Genomic DNA, 21,577 nt, shown 5'->3' with positions numbered 1-21,577 from the left:
CTCCCCCCAAATGTCCCGTAAAGAAACCGCAGCTGGTTGTTGTGCATGTCAGTCAGACAGACCCTTGCTGTCTAAGTGAGCATTACCAGACATTATGCTCATAGTCACAGTCTGACTGTGCCAGACTATCAAGCCCCAACAAGCCTCAAGACGCTGCGTTACCTGATAGAGGTGTAAGTTGCGTCCCAGCAGAGTGATCTTCCTCTCGACATTGACAGGTAGGAGGGAGCTGCCCTGGATGTGTTCCACACACGGACAGGCATGAGAACCTCTACTCACGAGCAAACTCTCCTCTTCCTGATCACACACACAGATGGACAACACACTTCATTACACACACCACTGCTCTGAAAGGAGTAGACGTGGAGTATCTCTCAGCTTCTGCTATTTTATGTATAATACATATAATAAGCAGAATGACAGCACAACAAAAGTGAGTGTGTTAGACAGAGATTTAATGAAAAACAAAATGGACAAAAAAAGACACATAGGGAACAGCCACCAGATGCAAATTAAACGATTAAAGAAATGTTCTGGGTTCAATACAATGCAACAGTGTTCCTCCCACCTTCTCAGCAGTGCTGGTTCTGGAAGTATCTTTTCTATAATTTTTTTCCCATAGAGATTTTAAAAATGTCTTTGTTAAAGAGTTATAAGTCATGAAACGAATCAACCAACTACGAGGTGAATCACAACATTATAAACTTTGATTTGAAGCAAAAAAGTATCTTAAAATTGAACAAAAAGACAAAATTAGGTTTAATGAGGTAAAGAACTACAATCCCAATAAGCACTGTGAATGACACCATGACAATGATGGATGAATGGATACATTTATCGGCCTGTAAATTCATTCATACCCATAGAAATAGTATATTTTACAATTATTACAAATATTGAACTAGTTTGAGAGCATAGGGAGACTGACTCTATTACATGATTTGTGGTGCTTCATGGGAGTGTGCGGGCACTGAAGTGCTCTTTTGGTTAAATTTGCTTGCTTCAATTCCCTGATTGGTGGAGAATTGTTGAAGAATAATGGGTAATGTAGTTATTTTTTTTACGGGAAATTCTGCTGCTTAAACATGATTTAAAAAATAACGAGGGCTGATGGCTTCAACAAAAGCATAGACCATTGGTTAAAAACCGTGTAGCTCACACTAGGTCTGTTTTCAATGTTTTTTCATTTCTGTTAAAAATTGCCCTATAAGAAAAAGGGATTTTTACAGCTGGAACCTGTGTTAAACGGATAGTATACCCAAATAATTTACTCACCCTCATGTCGTTGCAGACCTGTATGACTTTTTGTGGAACAAAAAAAAAAAAAATATATATATATATATAAGCAGCTGAAATTAAAATCCTAATGTTAGGAATGTTAGGAACATTATGAATGTTTTATCCTAATAATCAAAGTCAAAGGGGTCCAAAATAACATATTTGGACCACACTGACTTTCATTGTTTGAACAAAAACCTTTTTTAATTCAACCGAAGAAGTCATCAAACAGGTTTGTAATAGTGTTGTCAAAAGTACCAACTTTGGTACCAGTCGGTACTGAAAATTTTGAAATGTAACAATACCAGCATTTGAGTTTTTGAAAGCCGTGTCCATCAGCGGATCTCTAATATATCTGCTCATAAATGGATCCGCTCATAGATGCGGCTTTCAAACGCTCCCTTGTGTATGTGAAGAGCGTCATGATCATTTGTAGCCAATCAAAGCCATATCTGTTGAGCGTCTGAACAAAATGGCCAATCAGAGGTGTTTAAGAATCCACTCAACAGCGCTCAAAATGCTCGCAGGAAATGCTGGTATCGTCACATTTTTAGATTTTCAGTACTGACTGGTACCAAAGTCGGTACTTTTAACAACACTAGTTTGTAATGAGGGGTAAGTAAATGACAGCATTTTCTTTTTTGGGTGGTGAACTATCCATTTAAACTGCGAGTGTGTTACTGTAACCCAGTTTTTGGCTTGTTTTTACAAACTGATGATGGATGAGTCAAATTAATTTCTGTGCAAATCAACATCATGAACCCAGAACATTGCTTTAATGTTGCATTAAAGTAAATAAATATTAAATGACTTTAATATATAATTACGGTTGAATTAGTAATAGAGCAGAACTGCTTTCATCCATTTAATTATATATCCCATCATTCACACATGTCATTTACGCTTTAGGTACGTTCAACCTCCAGCATCTGCAGCGAGCAGAGTTGGCCTGAGGAACCACACTCACCAGGAGGAAAAGGTCAGCCGAATCAAACTGGTAGTCTGTGTCTGGAGCGGGGGGGAAATCGGATGAATCAGGCCCTGCCTCACCGTCGCCAGAGGGGGCGCTGGCTGACGACACAGGGGCGCTTGTGTCTATAAGAGCATCTATATCCATATCTGCCTGCGAGAGGGTAACCACTTCAGAGGAGGATGAGGGCAGCGCTTCAATCAACGGCCCCATCGTCACCACTTCCCCAGCTCTCAACGCGGGCAGCGTCACTTCAGCGGCCTCTTCACGCGACGAAGGTCCCACCAGTTCTTCGTATGATTGCGGGGTCGGCGTTGACAGCAAACCTACCTGGATGCTCTCCTCCACCCAAGAGGCATTTTTGGAGAGGGTGGTGGCCTCTGTGATGGTATCGGTTGACTCTGTAGTGGCGCTGGATGGGTGCGTAGAGGAGGTTGTAGCGTGGTTGGGGGTGGTGGGTGGAGGGTCGAGTGGGGTTGTGGTTTCCAGAGGTGTGGTGGTGGGCTCTGGAGTAGTGGGTGGGGTCATTGAAGGGGTAGTCATAACAAAGGCTTCGGTCGTTATGGCAACCTCAGTGGTCGAGAGGGTTGTTGTTGTCGCGGGTGTGGAGGTGGTGTACGTGTGCGCGTCAAAGTCTTTTATTGTTTGAGGAGCAGACGTGGGGAGCGAAAACTTTAGACGAACATAGGACACAACAGAAAGAATGAGGGGAAAAAAAGAAATAAAAAGCAACTGAAATAAATTAATATCAACTCAAATCCATAAACAATGGTGCTGAATTAAACACATTATAAATCATAAAACACACAAGCAAGCGTTATGTGTACTGCCATTTAAAAGTCTGGGGATGGTAAGATTTTATGTTTTTGAAAGAAGTTATGATCACAAAGCTGCATTTATTTAATTCAAAAATACAGTAAAAACAGTAACACTGAGAAACATTATTATAATTTAAAGTGATAGTTTTCTATTTGACTATATTTTAAAATGTCATTTATTCCTGTGATGCAAAGCTGAATTTCCAGCATCATTACTCCAGTCTTCAGTGTCACATGATCCTTCAGAAATCATTCTGATATGCTGATTTGGAAATATTTCTTATAATAATCAAGGTTAAAAACAATGGTTTTGCTTAATATTTTTGTTGAAACTTACTTTTCCCCCAAGATTCTCTGATGAATACAAAGTTCAAAAGAACAGCTTTTATTTAATAGAAATCTTTTGTAACAATGCATTCTTGCTAAAAAAAAAAAAACCTATTAAATTATTTAAAAAAGTCTTACTAACTCCAAACTTTTAAATGGCAGTTTATATGAACCAAAAACAGTTATTCAAAGCAAAAAGGAGCCAAAAACACATACAGTGGGGTCTAAAAGTCTGAGACTATACTAAAAACTGTGATTTAAAACTTTAATTAATAGAAATAAATCTTTTGGGAAAAAAAGAAAAGAAATTACAAATTTAATAAGAAACATTTTACAATTTCATATTCTACTATTTCTAGTTCACTAATCAAATTTGTAACAAAATGGGGACAAAATCAAATACTTTTTTCTAATTAAACTTTCATTATGTAAACAAAAACGTTTATTTTGGATGCGATTAATCGTTTGACAGCACTAATATATATATATAAAAACTATTGTTTTAAAATATACACATGCACTTTCACTGTTGGTCTCATACTTTTGGGCTCCACTATAATGGCACAGCATGTCAAACTCACAGATACGACCTCACATATCAACAAAAACTTACATGTTGGTTGTAGATGATGGCACCACGGTCACACATGGACCGGTGAGTGCACACATGCTGGTGGACGCACCAGTTACATTTCCAGCGGCTGTTCACACAGCCCCTACACCTAAAAACAGAGCGAGACAGAACATAATGGACCAAAAGTTTAGAAGTGACTGCATAAATTAAACCCATCTACACCCCTCTGAGCATTTAGATGAAGACAGCAAAGCAGCCCAGCATCCAAAATAGCTGAGCTCTAGAATTACACATGACTCCCCTAAACTCATCAAACAACACAGAGCTGAGTTCACAGCTTTCCCACATCGCAAATCAAAACAGCATCAGGGAGAGCCGCCCCATCAGCGGCTGTCTGCAGGGGTGTATGGGTAAGGGAGGATGGTCAGGGCGGAGGAATGGTGGAATGTGGGAAACAGCTGTTAAATCATCAGGGATGTGTTAGTGAGGTCCGGAGAGTGAGACAGCTGCCCTGCCCCTCTCACGCCTCTGGGACATTCTTCAACGCATGACAGCCGCTCACCAATGGATGTTTTAATATTGCTCTTGGATGATGATGGCATGACGCTAAAAGTGGTTAACAATTTTCCACTTTACAATATTGTTAACATTAGTTAACATTGTCTTGTATTTTTGTGATTGCTTTATTCATGTGGCATTAAAATGCAGGAGAGTCCATGTGACTTACGGGCTGGTGCCAGAGAGCTGCTGCACCACAGAGCAGTCATAGAAGGTGAAGTCTGCGAGAGCTATGGTGACCGTCCGAAAGCGCAGGGACAGCGTGACGGACACACAATCTGTTATAGAGGACAAACATGAGAGGAGTCTGGGTCAAATGGTTAAACGGATATTATGGCACTGGAACATCAGGTCACACATAACCTAAAAAATAACTAAAAAATTATAAGATGAAGTTAAATGCACCATCCACAGCTTTTTTCGTCATTCATGTAATATCATTAACGTTTCAGTGGAATGCTTCCATGGAAGCGTAATGATGCGGAAAAACCAACAGAGGAAGTGAAACCGGAACATGACTATTATAGAATTCCAGAGTGATCAACTACTGTTCAAATGTTTGGTTTTGGTAGCATTTTTCTGATGTTTTTGAAATAAGTCTCTTGTACTCATTAAGGCTGCATTTATTTGATTAAAAATTTAATGAAAGTTGTAATTTCGTGAAAAATTATTACAATTTAAACAAACTGTTTTCTATTTCAATATATTTTAAAATCTAATTTATTCCTGTGATGCAAAGCTGAATTTCCAGCATCATTACTCCAGTCTTCAGTGCCACATGATCCTTCAGAAATCACTCTAATATGTGGATTTACTGCTCAAGAAACATTTCTTATTATTATCAATGCTAAAAACAGTTGTGCTGCTTCATATTTTTGTTGAAACCTTGATACGGTACATGTTTTTCAGGTTTATTTGATGAATAGAAACTTCAAAAGAACAGTATTTATTTGAAACAGACATTTTTTGTAAAATTATAAATGTCTTTACAGTCACTTTTTGATTAATTAAAGCACTATTGTTATTATTATTTTAAAATATTATTGAGTGGTCACTCTAAATTGTGAGAAAATGTCACATTGACAATCATGGGAAAACAAAGATTTCCTCACTCAAAAATGGATACACACACACACATCGCAAATAGTCTCTTCCACATGCAAACCAGTTCCTTAAGGCCAGTTTTTAAGTCGTCTCACAGAAAATGATTCAAACATGTCATGTCAAACATCATTAGCATGTGGGTTTTCTTACCCTCTCCCTGTGGCACCGGTGGAAGTCTGTGGGCCTCAGGAGTGGCACAGGTGACTGTGGTTCCCTGGACCGAAGCAGCTGTTTCAGTGTCTTCAAAGAAACACGAGTACATGTCACCCTCTGACAGACTGGGCAAACCCGGGACATTCACAGCAATCTAATCACACACACACATACATACACACACAAAAGAAACATATTAACCATGGTTATAATCTCACAAACATTGTCCAGTAACTCAGAACATATTTTTTGTTTCAATAAGCTTTATAGCTTTGATTAATTCATTAGAAAAACATCCCTTACGGAAAAGTTAAATAAAAATGACAATGATTGGGGAAAAAGCTTTTAAGCATTATAAATGATGCAAGATACTGTGTGAATTATCCCATTAGGGAGTGCAGTGGCAGAGTCTGCTAGCTTAGGGACTAATTACTGTAGCTTGCTAACCATATGCTAACTGAGACAACGATGCAGTAATTTGATTAAAAGTTACAATACAGAAATGTATAATTTTACAAAAGATTGCTATTTCAAATAAACGCTGTTCTTTTGAACTTTCTATTCATTAAATAATCCTGAAAAAATGCATCAGTTTCCAACAAAAATATTACGCAGGACAACTGTTTTCAACATTGATAATACTAATAGACGTTTGCTGAGTAGCAACTCAGCATATTAGAATGATTTCTAAAGGATAATGTGATGCTGAAAATTCAGCTTTGCATCACAGAAATAAATTACATTTCAACATACATTACAAAAGAAAGCAGTTATTTTAAACTGCATTAGCATTACATACTGTAATATTACTGTTTTTACTGTATTTTTAACCTTGATGTTCTTTAAAAAAACATACAAAATCTTACATCTTAGTGAATGAAAGATATTAACTGAAATATAGCAGGGTTTACTTTTAGGCATTATGGTTGAAGGAGGACTGAATTTTGATGGTGCTCTAAATTTCCCACTTTATCACAATTTCTGACTGAATGACTTTATACCTGTTTCTGTTCTCCAAGGCTGGCGTTATATTGGCTCAGTGACTCCAGTCTCAAGCACTGCTGCTGCTCATCAAAACTCCACAGCCAGTGACCTTCGACCGAGCCCAGCCGACAGTCTGAACGCATCCCACACCTGGAGGAGCGAGGAGAAAAACAGACCAGACAGGAGGATGAGTAAGATAACGGACAGACAGAGAGAAATACTCCTAAAATAAACTGAAAATTGCAGTCCAAAGCAGGAATTACAAGATGAAACTCACCGGCCATCAAGAACACACCAACCGCAGTATGGGTCCTTCACTGCCAGACAGGAAGTGCAATCAGTGTGCTTGTCACACTCTGCCACAGGCCTCTTCTCCACCTGACCACACGGCACAGCAGGAGAAATCACTTATTCACACATCACACACGGACACAGCAATGGCCCAGAGTTTCCACATTTTTTGTGCTGATTGTGAGTGGAAATTTTGCAGCATGTTATTTGAATATCATACAAATTATTCAACTAGAGTGACCACACATCCTTAAAGTTGTCTTCCATCACTATTTTACTGTGTTTCTGGTGTATTGCTATTATGTATTTCCTGATCTAGCTGAGTGGGCGTGGAAATAAGTGCGAACCTGAGGGGAAGCGCTCATTTTAGCTAATTTATGGAAATGTTTGTGCGAATTAGAGATGTAACGGTATGAACTTTTCTTATCACGATTGATAATTTAGTGACCTAAATTTTCACAGTTATCAGTATAATCACGGTGTTGTTAAACTGAGCTGGAAATGTTCAAAATGTACTGACCTTATAAATCGTTTCACCACGTTTTGTATTCAAAATCCGCAAACAATGAATAAAATTACTTTTTGTTTGCATAAACACTATAAAACAGGCTGAATGTAAATGTAACTGTAAATCCACGCTCTGACACTAGGTGGCGCTTATGGAACAGCAGAATTAGAGCTGTTTCCCGTAATCTCTGTGAACAAAGCAGCATTGCGATTAAGAACATTACTTTAGGCATTACATTGAGTGAAGATGAAAAACAAAATGCCATCGAATCTTTTCTGAAGACAGTCAGAACCTTCAAAGGTACATTCATATAATTAATTCATTCGTATATTCGTTTTTGTATAATTCCCTTAGCACTCTTTTAAAACTTCTCAGCTTTTCCGTCATGTTTTCACACAAAACGAAACTATTTTGAAACCGTTATTTAAAACTTTCCTATATGCTGGACAGTATTTATTTACCCTGAGTTGTTCAAATCGCGGTAATCGAATACGGTTTTAATGATAATTAAAATATGAAACTGTAATACTAACCGTGGGGAATTTTATCTTGATTTAGCATGATTTAGATCGTCAAACCGGTAATCTTTCCATCCCTAGTGCAAATATGCTTTGATTTATCCATCTTCTTTTTATTGTTATTTGTATTTATTTACATAACTCTTGTTACTTATTTTCACGTATAAATCATATTGTGAGACAAGACTTTATTTTATAAAAAAACACGATATGTTCCAATTAGCAAAGTGGGAAAAATGTGCATTTAAGATGGCTGTCACTAGCAGTAGGATGGAATAAGAGCTCGTTTACAAGATTGTGATGCTGTGTAAGCATAGAAAACTCCAGCCTCAGTGTTGTGGAGGGGAGTTAGTGCTGTTTGAAGTACTTAGCAGTTCTAGTTTTAGACTGCTTTTATCAGCAATCTCTGTTTTAAGATCTTAAACATATTTAGTCTCACATTTTGCACATCTGTTTGAAATAAACAACCTTTTGGACTCCAACTTCGCTCCTATGATGTTGATCCTCTTTTGTGACTGTTTGGGTCGTTATCACAGTCCTCTTTTTCCAAATTGCCTAAAACGCTATTGGTCAAGCAAGTTTTCCATCATTAACTTTAGCAAGTATGAAAACAACAGGAAAACAAAGCCAAAACCAAGACATTTTATGCAATTTAGAAATCTCGAGCAGGACTAGGGTTGCAGAAAAATTGAAAATTTCCAGTTAATTTGAGAAACATTCCAGAAATTTGGTCATTATAGACTAAATTTGCTTTGTTTTGGTCATTTTCAAAAATCAGCCAAAACTAAAATGATTTTTAAACATACTTAATTATCCTATAATTATAACAAATACAGTTTTACAGTTTTTATAAGTACATTTATACGTGTGCGATACATCAGAACAATTGCAAAAGCAAAAACAAAACAAAAAAAACCCTAAAAGGTGATTACCAGTAACAGCAGATTAAATATACAAATAAAAAATTATTAAATAAATAAAAATACAAATGTCATGCTATTGGCCAACTACAAGACCTATACTATCAGTCACAAGTTTGGAATAATTACGATAGATTTTTAAAATGTTTTTGAAAGACATCTCTTATTCTCACTAGGGCTGCATTTATTTAATTAAAAATACAATATTGTAAAATATTTTTTGAAATAAATGCTATCTAATTGAATGTATTTTAAAATGTAATTTATTCCTGTGATCAAAGCTGAATTTTCAGCAGCATTACTCCAGTCTTCAGTGTAACGTCTGGACCAATCAAAAACACAATTTGTCATTTGATTTAACAAATCAGTTATTTATTAGATTAACAAGTCGTCACAGATCCCTCACCCAATAAACTGGGTGCAAGGATGTCTGCGAACAACCACATGCCATTGGTTACCATGGCAGCCACGACACCTTTGCTAGACCAGATACATTTACGACCTAATGGCATGCTGAGAATTTCCCCTCTCACTACATTTTCCATTGGAAATCCAAAGTGCACAGTAAAAATGGACTCTTCTCTAATTAATTAATAGGAAAACCTTTCTTTGAATGAACACACATATCCTTCAGGTTATTGTGTATGTTGTCGTTATATTGTATACGGTTTATGCCGGCTTGTGACGGAACCACTCGCTTCTGTCATCTTACCTATATGTAATTCTACCATGTTTAGTATCTATGAAGATACATGAGCTGATTCGCTACATCAGTGTCACATGATCCTTCAGAAATCATTCTAATATGCTGATTTACTGCTCAATTATTAATTATTTAATAATTAATTATTAATATGTTGCATTAATTTTGCAATTATTTGATATTATGAACTATTATTACAATTTAAATTCACAATACAGCCTTGGTGAACATAAGAGACTTTCAAATTTTTTTTTATTATTATTTTTGACTTGTAGTGTACTAATGACATGATGTTTGAACTCACAGAATGGCTGGTCATGATGTAGACGTGTCTATGGGTGGAATCCAGCAGTAAGTCACTGTTGATGACCAAACCAGGTTGGATGAGAAGGGTGGAGTACTTCTTCACCTCTCCTGAGTTACCCAGGAACACCTAACATGAGATCAAAAATAAATAAATAAATATAGAGGTTTCAATAAGTAACCTGACAACGGCTCCTAAGAACTTCCTCAAGGTTTAATTGAATATTTAGGCTTATAAAACTACATCAGTTGCAACAGGACACCTTGGAGACACGAGGAGAGCTGGATGTGGACAGGTCTAACTAAAAGTGCTGAAAGTGTCTGCTGCAATGGTTTAGCACTAGAGCCCTTCAAAGTCTCATTAAAGGAAAACGACGTACAAGGATCTGAGAGAGGTGCCTAATGCCTCTTGAATTCTATCATGACTGGGGTTGATTTCAGCAAACCAGATTAGAAGAGTGAGAATCCCATCAGAAGAGCAGGTATCCTGCTTAAGAGTCTCAGACACCTTACACCGCGAGCTGCTCACGCACTCCACCCAGTCAGGTTTGTGTTTTAACTGGATTAGCATTGACAAACTGTCGGCCACAGTCTACTGCAGGAGGAATCACGCATTGCAACATTATCGTATCATGCAAGACTGAATAGCTGTGTAGATGTAGGGTTAGAGGAGGTGTACCTGCATGTGTGTTTGTGAGGGAAAATACAAATGTATATGTGATTCAGCAGCTAGCTTTTTTCAGTTCATTTCAACTAAAATGATCTTTCATCTATGTTAAAGGGCTGGTTCACCCAAAAATTAGTCTTCTGTCATAATTTAATCACACATGTTTAGTTATGCTGTTGCTCACCCATATCTAGCAGAATGTGTAAGCTGCTGTTTTCCATTATAGATTTTTATTTTTATACATACATTTATATGATTTTATGAGCTGATTTTTTTTATGAATAATGTATGTATGTGTTAGTTATAATATACTTTCTACATTACAATAAACATTTTAATATTGCTAAATATTGATTCATTAAAAATAAACTTCACATATACATATGTATATATTAGTGCTGTCAAATGATTAATCGTGATTAATCGCATCCAAGATCAATGTTTTTTATTTACATAATATATGTGCGTGTACTGTGCATATTTATTATGTATATATAAACACACACACATGCATGTGTATATTTAAGAAAAATATGTTGAGTTTATATACGTATATTAGTGCTGTCAAATGATTAATCGTGATTAATCGCATCCAAGATCAATGTTTTTTATTTACATAATATATGTGCGGTGGCTGACTAAATACTTTTTTTCCCCACTGTATATAATATAAATGATATGAATATAAATATATACACATGCAAATATATGTAATTTTTTTCAAAATATATAGGTGTATGCATGTGTATTTATATATCCATAATACATATACACAGTGTACACATGTATTATGTAAACAAAAACTTTTATTTTGGATGCGATTAATCTTTTGACAGCACTAGTATATAAATATATATATATATATTATACCTGTATATATATATATATATATATATATATATATATGTGTGTGTGTGTATGTAAATATATTTATAGACACATTTACAGTATGTAAATATTTTATTATTTCCATTCTATTCTTAAGTGGGTTCCATTCAGACCCATCTGTTTGCAGTGCACTGTGAGATTAACGTAATGTTAACTAGGGATGCGCCGATACCGATAACCAATAATTCTTTATTTTTGACAGCCGATAACCGATATGTTGGCCGAAAAATCTATATCCAATATATGTGTGTGTGTGTGAAAGAAGAGAAATAAATATATATATAAATATATATATATATATATATATATTGTGTGAACGGTTTTATTTTCATATTTCACTTCTCCCTGCCTACATATATTTATATAAAATATACTTTCTATTTATATAACAGTACATCTCATTTCTGTTAGCTACACTTTAAAACCTTATGCATATTGTGATGACGCCTATTCAAAAATGTTGCCTAAATGCATAACTTGTCTTCCACTGTAAAAATGTCACACATGCTTGTGAACAATGACACTGACTTGCCAAAATGTGTCAAAACAGCAGAGAACAGTGGATGGCTGTCAAAGGGAGGCTTGGGTCGGGCAATGTCGTTCAGATTTAACCAAACACTTAGGTTTAACCTTTGCCCACTGTGGCATGCAAATCCAGTCAGTGCAAGGCCTAGACGCAACTTGGCCTGTGTTTAAATTTCAGCTCACGAGCACTTTGAATTTACAAGCGGTGTCAAACTGAGTCTCCGGTGGTCTCTGAGCAATCACTATCCCTGCAAATACAGTGTTTCATATAGCGTGGTTTGTGGTGAAGTCTGCTCTGCGGTCCCACTGAGGAAACACAGAAAGCCTTAGGTATGCTGTTTCAGCACTATGTTGAGATATGACACATTCACCCTGCAGGCGAAATCTCTTTCCATCTGCTGAAGTAGACGGATAAGAAATTACCATATTAAGTGGACAAATATTTCCCTAGTGGTTTACTATAAATCATAAATAAATTGTTTTAGAAATGACCAGTCAAACGGCTAATTTTCATGTCACATACCTTATGCAAATTGCCTTTGGAGTCACCCAAGAAAACAATAGTGTGTCCCTCCTTTACACTAACGGCGACAGCAGTGAGACGGGCGGCTGGGCTGTCCAATACGGCTTTAGCTTCAACCGGCTCCCGGCTCGTCATTGGACTCGGGGTGTGGTCCGAGCCACAGGGATAAGCGTTCAGGGTGTTCTGCGGGAGACAAAAACAAGTTTTCGTGACTTTGGTTTTGGCAAAACCTTTGTGACCTAATCCAGTTTCATGTTGTGTAATAATCTCTCCGTTTTTTTTGTACCGTAAGGGTTTAGTTCTCAGTCTATAGCCTCAAGGCTGTCAAATCCTCTTAGTTGAGAAAGCCAGATTAGATGAAGTTTATCTTGGTCTCACACTAGGATGGCAAGGCTGCTCCTTTCTTTGAGACTAACGCTATCAAATCTGCTCCAGCAGTCTTTGATAAAATCTAGCTTGCATGTCATGCCATGCTCCCTCATTATCAGAAGTGATCTGTTTGTGTACCAGACTAAAGAACATATGGGGGATCGGGAAAATGTGTTTCAGTGTTTGAGGATTTGCAAGAAACACAAAGAATGCTGTATTTGGGTGGCGGTGTTTGTCTGTGGATCAGTAACATCCAACTTAAAGGGATTGTTCACGCAAAACGTCTGTCATCACTTATTCAACCTCATGTTGAAAAAACCATATGACGTTCTTTTTTCGGTGGAACATAGAAAGAGATGTTTTGAAGAATGTTCAAGCTGTTCTTTTCCAGTCAATGAAAGTGGATGGAGACCAGGGTCAGTCAAACTCCAAAACAGAAAAAAGGACCATAAAGGATCATTAAAAGTACTTTGACTTGTGCCATATATTTAATGTCCTAAGTCATATTTACAGTAAGTAATTATTTTAGCAAAAGCAAAAATGAAGTTGCCACAATAACAAGAAAGCTACATTAAGAATCTGGTAAATAACATCTCATATTTAATTTCTGGAGAATGAGCATCCATCCCAATTCAATTTCATTTTATTTAAAAGAGCAGCATGAACATTCTGCTAAATATCTCTTTTAGCATTCCACAAAAGAAATAAAGTCATATGGGTTTATACATTTAGCATTCCACAAAAGAAATAAAGTCATATGGGTTTATACAACATGTTGATGAGTAAATGATGACAGAATGTGCATTTTTAGCTAAACTATCCCTTTAACAGGCAATTCTCTCCTTACAATAAGTCTTCTAGACATCTAACCCTCCTCAGACTTGTATTTCTCCTTCCTACCCTTTTTTCTAGCAGACATCATTAGTAGTTTGAGCTTGGGGTTTATTGATCCGAATAACCCTGTTTAGGACTGAGCAGGCCGGGTTCTGGATGCTGAATAGGCAAATATATGGAGGTCATGAGGAGGTTGTTCGCCTGTGAGCCCACATCCTTGAGTTCTTTGATTTGTCTTAAGATCTTGTTAGGACTAATGCTCAAAACATAATTCACTCAGATCATGGCAGGCAGAATCGTATGAGTTAAAGCAATTTGCCTGAGAATTAATGATGAGCAATGCATCTAAATTAGGATAAATGTTAGTTTAAATACACCGTTGGAGGAAAATTATGCGGTCCAGTTCCCTAGAGTTACGTTGTGGGCAGCCTTTCCCCATTTTCCCATGCTTTTCAAACAAAGTTAAACTACTATGATGATTATGTGGAAACGGTTGACCTCAAAACCTAATTATATGGATAATTTATAAGTATAATGTTTCTTTCAATGTGAAGACAGTGTACAAGTGAACAGCATCTATCAAATATTCCTGTAAAATGAACACTTTAAGACTGTGTCATTATCAATTGTGACAAAACAAATACATTTCTAGCATCAATAAAAAAAGTTTAACCTCTACAAGGTTTTTCTAACCCGCTTATTTATGCTCAGGCTCAGGCCACTTTTAACACTGGATTACAATTTTTGCCTAACACCATATAACAAGTATACAGTGTCTATACTAACAATGTCTAAAAGCATCACATCACAGAAGAATTCTGTCATTTTTGTCGTTTTTATTTATTTATTTTTGAAAATTGTGTATGTAATTTCTACCACGTCTCACATGACAGTGTCATATGTGTTGGAAATTACATTTTGGAATAACATAAAATTCCTGACTCCTTTGTCTTGCTAAAACTAATTTCATGACTAGGCATGGGTGGTATGATATTTTTTTAAATAACAAAGATAAAATAAAATATGCATAACTGTACTGTGATATCCAATGTTATAATTAAATAAAATTACTCATATTTATAAATATGATTTTGATCATATTGCCCACCTCTAATTCAAACTAACATTTTATGTATCCTAAAAATGTGCAATTATATTTACATCGATTTTTCTTGTTTTCTTCATATACATCATGTCATATTTCATCTTAAGCATTTAAATGACCCTGTTGTCTCCAAGTACAACCAAGTACACTAATGCTTTTGAAAAAAAAAAAAAGTGATAGCGGGCAAAACTGTTCGGTGTTTGAAATGATGTCCACATAACTGTGGGACAGCTGTAATATTTTAGAAATTGATAGAAATCTGTTTCACAAAATAAACATCAAAAGATTTATTTTTAAAATTTAAAAATAATTTTATATTGAAGTAGTGATGAAATGGAAGTAGTGGCACATCTTTTCATCTGTATTTTGATATAAATGCAGGTAAAACATATTTCTGGAAAACAGTGGGCCTTGCTTTGGCTGTTGACTGGATGTTGAGATTTGGGAGTGAGAACTCAAAATTGAATGCAGATGTAGGTGAGCCTGCAGAGTCTGTGTTTAAGCAAACTAAATTATACATTTTTAAATGAAACATATACTGTACATGTTTGAATCTTTTACAATAAGATCTATAACTTGCATTTAAAAAGATAGATAGCGTGAATTTTCATTTCATGCTGAAAAAATTTCCATTAACTTGGAACAGCTTAAAGGATACATCTTAAAGGGATAGTTCTAACCCAAAAATGAAAATTATGTCATTAATTGCTCACCCTCTTGTCGTTTCAAACCCATAAGACCTTCGTTCATCTTCAGAACACACATCTTAATTTGTGTTCTGAAGATGACCTTCGTTCATCTTCAGAACACAAATTAAGATGTTTTTGATGAAATACGAGAGCTTTCTGACCCTGCATAGACAGCAATGCAACTGACACGTTCACTGCAAAAAAATGCTTTTCTAGCTTAGATCTTTTGTCTTGTTTCCAGCCAAAATATCAGACAGAAAACAAGATTATTTTTCTTACCCCATTGGCAGATTATTTTGCTTGTTTCAAGCAAAAACTCACTTAATTTTGACTTGTTTTTTCTGAAAACAAGACAATAATTTTTACTTGTCTAGAAAATCCTTCTTGATTTAAGAATTTTTAGATATTTTGGCTGGAAACAAGACAAAAGATCTAAGCTAGAAAAGCATTTTTTGCAGTGTTCAAGGCCCAGAAAGGTGGTAAAGACATGTTCTTGTTAAATTAAAATAGTCCATGTGACATCAGTGGTTCAACCGTAATTTTATAAAGCTATGAGAATACTTTTTGTGTGCAAAGAAAACAAAAATAACGACTTTATTCAACAATTTCTTCTCTTGCATGTCAGTCTTCAACGCGTGTTCATGAGAGTATCATGATGCATACGTGTGCATTCCTCTGCTTGTAAACAAGGCGCAGCACATCCGGGTTCTACGTCAGAACGCCGGCTCCTGCGTCAGTAGCATCACACGCATGTGTCGTTGTACTCTTATGAATGTGCAGCAGAGACTGACATGCAAGAGAAGAAATTGTTGAATAAAGTCATGGTGAAGTTTTCTGATGACTTCTGCACAAAAAGTATTCTAGTAGCTTCATAAAATTAAGGTTGAACCACTGATGTCACATGAACTATTTTAACGATGTCCTTACTATGTTTCTGGGCCTTGAACGTGGTAGTTTCATTGCGGTCTATGCAGGGTCAGAAAGCTCTCAGATTTCACCAAAAATATCTTAAATTGTGTTCTGAAGATAAATGAAGGTCTAACAGGTTTGGAACGACATGAGAGTGAGTAATTAATGACAGAATTTTCATTTTTGGGTGAACTTTAAAAGAATATTTAAAACTCTCTATGTATTTACTCACCGTAGGCAGGTTGGCACAGTTGGATTTAACATCATACTCAATGTATGCCACCTTGTAGCCATCTTTCACTCCGTATTGCGTGTAGCACAGATCTCGTGTAGCATCAATACCGCGGTCCACTTCATCCAGAGAGTACACACACAATGCAGATTCCTCACCGGGTCCATTAGCAGCACTAACCGCCGTAGAAAAGACTCCCATCAAAACCTGCGAGCCTCCAGATTCCTCACCGCCCACCTGCGCCCCCTGGAGGAAATTGTAGTTCCTTCCTGTTGAGCCCGAGTGACACATTAGCGGTACCTCAACGTAGGAGTAATATGCTTGATCGTCCAAACACACCCGTGCCACGTACGTACGATATTCCCTCGATGCAGCTTTCAGGTCGCGTCTATAGAACAAAAAGTAGACGTGATTGCGTCGCGCAAAGGTTGCGACAAAATTGTGATCGTACTCTGAGAGGCGCCCGGCTACAGCGAGCTTAGCGGTTTCCTCATAGGAGAACACCGGCTCTGTCGAAAGTTGGCGAGTGGAGACTGGCGGGTGACTGCTGGTGTAGCCTCGTCCCACATAAAGGACAGGATCTTTGTCTTGCGGTCGCACCACGAGCCCAACCGTTGACGACGTAGGGTCGTTAGCCGCCACATATTGCGTATCAACAGGTCTCTCGGCAGAGAAGAGGACTTCGTTCACATTGGCTAGGCTGCGTTTCTGGCAGGTGCCCTGGTGTACGCTGCCACAGGTGATGAGCTGGAGGGAATATGGATCCACTAGCAGAAGCTTGTTGTGATTGTTAACGAGCCCAGCCTGAGGGCAGTTCTCCAGGGTAACTGGAGGCAGACAGTCCTTGCTGTCTCTCACGGGGCCGGTTCTCTCATCCACTTCAAGACGGAGGCCATCAAGGCCAGCGAGCTGGAACAGATGGTCCCGGGCCCCCACGTAGACCGTTCCTATGCTGGGGTCAGGGTGCAATGCCAGGTGCTGGAAGACCGAGTCATTGGAGGAGAAGCGAGGGTAACTGCTGTGGACCCCCAGAACACCCAGGATGAGGGACTGAAGCAGGGTCAAGACGAGGGCCATCCCACACTGCACTGCAAAAGCACTGATCGCATGTGACACGACTTAGTATTAGCTCACAGAACAGAGCCAAACATAGTAGAGCTAATCAAAAACATGTTAGGAATAATTACATTTAAGGAATTAGTATTATTAATTCCTAACAATTATAATAATTAGTATAATAAAGAATAATTTTCAGTTTTTTTTTATTTAGTTACATTAGACAGGGCCTGTCATGAACAAAGCAAAAGAATAAGTCCTAAAAAAATAAAATAACATAAGTACTTAATAAAAAAAATGGAAATACTTTGGCATTTTGATATATACCAAAGTACTAGAGGTCGACAGTGGATTTTACCAATAACCAGGTTGGACCACACTTACCAATAACCAGGTTGGACCACACTTACCAATAACCAATTAATCAACCAGTAGTTTTTGGATACTTAATGAAAGCCAACATAATAGAAAAATAGTGCTGTACTTTATTACAAAATTAAAAAGGACTGAACCATGAAAACGTACTGTACTTTTTAAGTGAAATATATAAATTCATGTTAGTTCATTGTGCATTAACTAATGTTAACAGATAAAACTGTAAAATGTAAAAATGTATTAGTTAATGTTCTACATAATCTAACAGTAACAATGAGCAATACTTCTCCAGCAACTGGTTATGGGTGCCGATTAATCAGCTAAACTGATCGGTTGACCTTTACACAAAAGTGAATGGTATTCTGCATTATACCATATTCATTCAAAATATTCATTTTAATCATGCATATTAATTTAAATGGTACTTTGAAATATTATCAAATACATGTGTATATATCAAATAAATAAAAATATTTACAATGTAAGTTTAAATGTATAAATAAACAGTATTGTAGTATTTTTGTTTTGTTGTTTTTTGGACATGGTACCATGGTATTGGTAATATAACCTTAAATGTGTAGCATGTTTTTGTAAGTATTTAATTTTTCCGGAAAATGTCAGATTTTTGATTTCCGGTATTTGTTTTTAAAGATACGAGACAGAGTGATTTCGGGTTTATGTAGATGTATTTGGAGCATGATTTGTTGATTATGTATTGGTCCTCAACATATTATTGACCGATCAGCTTTCTTACATTCAAAATCGCTCTCGTAGATTGGTGCAACTGCTTAACCCACTCTCGCCACTCTTTTGTGAGCAGCGGAACGTTTGGAGAGAGTGTAATAATACCAGAAATACCAGAAATAATACCAAATAAAGTGAAATATTATAATGTATAAACATTACAAACACTATAATCATAGCCTAGTTCCCCTCACTCCAAAACAAATAATTTAAATGTAACGGTATGCAGAACAGATCAAGAATGAAAAAAAAATATATAAAGCTAAAGAAACCAAAACAAAGAGAAACGGAAAGTATCGTTGGGCTCACGTACCTCTCTCATTCGGCACAAATCCAATGTTTCCATATTCGCAATATATTTCAATGTTAAACTATTATTTATAATGTAGACTAGGCTTCATGCGCGTTCGCATATTGACAGAAAAATCATCCTCTTCACATGTGCAAAAATGCGCTTGGCATTACAGCAGCTGTAGACCGGTTATACTACAGACTCTTTAAATTGATATGTTTGGCTGACTGTATTTTATTTTGATAATGAACAGACTGCGATGGCAAGTTTGAATTGCTATAATATGTGGTGTGTGCGCGAGGCGCCGGCGCAATCAAACAGCTGACACATTAAATACTCCATTTTTGGTCATACAGATAAGAGTAAGACAACCTGCGGGTGTCCAAAAAATTATAATAATAATAAAAAAACGAACACTAGCTTCTCTGTTCTTTTTCTATTCTATCTGTTTTCTTTTTATTTATTAGGCCTATATAATAAAAAAAAAAAACCTTGCTACGTGTTAAGCTGAGCACTTGCGTATCATTGCTCTTTTGTTCATTTTGATTGCTTCCATTTTCCTCATTTGTTAGTCGCTTTGGATAAAAGCGTTTGCTAAATGTAAATGTAAATGCTTACTTTTATTTTTGCACACTCGCAATAAAAAGAACATTTGTGTTTTTGTAATTAAGCAAACAAACAGGATGCGCGTTCTGTCATCTCGGTTCTCGGTTTCCTTTCCGTGAACTTTTTTTCGGATCGCTGCGCCTCACATCTGTTTTATATCTGTTCATTATTTATGTCAGATATATTTAGCATATTTATACCTTTTCTATATAGATTATGATTGCATTTTATTTTTATGGAAACAAATTTTGTTATTTTTAATGTAACTTACATATATTTGCCTTAAATCATCCTGGCGACCCATTTTTGATCCAGGGTTGGAAAACCTAGGCTGTATAGTTAGATCCATACAGAAACTTGTGAACGATGCTCTTATAGTTGTGTCATTACCGTTTAGTGACGTCATTGAATGTTTCCGGGAAAACTGAATTTGTATTGTCAGTGTCGGTCACGGCGCCTTTTAACTGCTGATTTGGAGCCGGTAATGTTTCATTTACAAATTAAGCACTGGCAGTGTTACCAAGGTAAATTTCCAAAAGTATGGTATTATCGTGGTGCATGTAAAATAATAAAATAAAAATCAATAAATAAATAATGCATTACCATTTTTGTACATGTACAAAAATCAATCAATCAATCAATCAATCAGTCAGTTAATCAATCAAGCAATCAATAAATCAATAAATAAACTGAAAACTAGATATTCAGTTGGTACAATGCCCAAATAACACTAATAAGGTACTTAAAAAAAGAATACCACAGTAGTACCATGTTATATGTACAAAAGCATGATAACACAATGCATTTACTAGAGGATACTTATATACAGTAGTCAACATTTGAAGTGGATCAAAAAAGATCATCAAAGTTGTCCTAAGACAAGAATTAATTTAGGTTTTAGGTTTTAGGACAACTTTGATGAAAGGTTTTGATCCACTTCAAATGTTGACTACTGTACAATAAAGTGGTCTATTATATAAATGAATTATCACTTTGACATAGGGTAACAATCTTCAGACACGGCCTGTAAAAACCCTTATTTAAGAAATATGATGGGAAAATAGCACACATACCATCTGTCAGACATATAATGTTCGGGAGGCTGCTGTCCTCTTGGTTATCCAGTGGCATAGCACATGCCTGTGGAGACAGTCTGTGAGGGTAGAAAAACATGCCGATTAGCTCTTACACAGAGCGGCATTGAGCAATCTGAAGAGAGGAGGCTTAATGCCATTGTGGCTCATGGGAGTCACAGCTGTTGAGCTGAGCAATCCTTCCCTGACAGGAAATTGGATGATATAGGCCCTAAGTCACCATCAAAGCCCTAATGCATTGCTCTGCAGTAGCAGATTGGCAGAGATCCTGTACTCTGAGGAGGCAAACTGTCGATGATGTTTTATATGAATTAGATGTGATTAATAAGAAGCCATTACAGGGTAGTAGTCTCCGCTTTCTTGAGGCAATTCAAGCTGACCTAAACAATCAATAAGATAAAAAGTGAAATAATGTGATTTGATTACTTATGCTCAGAATCACCCCTGATTCTCCATTTCCCTAAGTGGAGCACCTTTCGTTCATTTCCCATATTCACTCGTCTACTACTGACCTCTTTCTCCAAGTCAGCATTGAATAAATGGGCACAGTTTAAATGCACAGTATAGGGACACTCACAAAACTGACTGCGGGCCAATGAATAAGAGGATTGTAGGGTCTTATTAATTATGACATGTTGGCCTTGCTCAGTTACCTCTTTT

At 36.7% G+C, this 21,577-nt stretch overlaps 1 protein-coding gene across 2 annotated transcripts in view; it reads right to left on the bottom strand.

The window, feature by feature from the left end:
* plxnb1a (plexin b1a) overlaps positions 1-21,577 on the bottom strand; it is an 88,311-nt gene that overhangs the window by 17,317 nt on the left and 49,417 nt on the right. For both annotated transcript variants that reach the window (XM_016233179.1, XM_016233180.1), the window contains exons 2-12: positions 20,897-20,976; positions 16,751-17,849; positions 12,613-12,795; positions 10,011-10,139; positions 7,044-7,144; positions 6,784-6,916; positions 5,780-5,936; positions 4,695-4,803; positions 4,007-4,115; positions 2,246-2,920; positions 163-297 (exon numbers count right to left, since the gene is read on the bottom strand). In XM_016233179.1, the coding sequence (XP_016088665.1) occupies positions 163-297; positions 2,246-2,920; positions 4,007-4,115; positions 4,695-4,803; positions 5,780-5,936; positions 6,784-6,916; positions 7,044-7,144; positions 10,011-10,139; positions 12,613-12,795; positions 16,751-17,849; positions 20,897-20,910 (2,844 nt within the window). In that variant the 5' untranslated portion in view covers positions 20,911-20,976. The remainder of the gene's footprint in view (positions 1-162; positions 298-2,245; positions 2,921-4,006; positions 4,116-4,694; positions 4,804-5,779; positions 5,937-6,783; positions 6,917-7,043; positions 7,145-10,010; positions 10,140-12,612; positions 12,796-16,750; positions 17,850-20,896; positions 20,977-21,577) is intronic.

The sequence above is a fragment of the Sinocyclocheilus grahami genome, unplaced genomic scaffold (genome assembly GCF_001515645.1).
Source record: "Sinocyclocheilus grahami isolate Dianchi unplaced genomic scaffold, SAMN03320097.WGS_v1.1 scaffold426.1, whole genome shotgun sequence".
NCBI lineage: Eukaryota > Metazoa > Chordata > Actinopteri > Cypriniformes > Cyprinidae > Sinocyclocheilus > Sinocyclocheilus grahami.
This window is presented reverse-complemented; position numbering and strand designations above follow the sequence as displayed.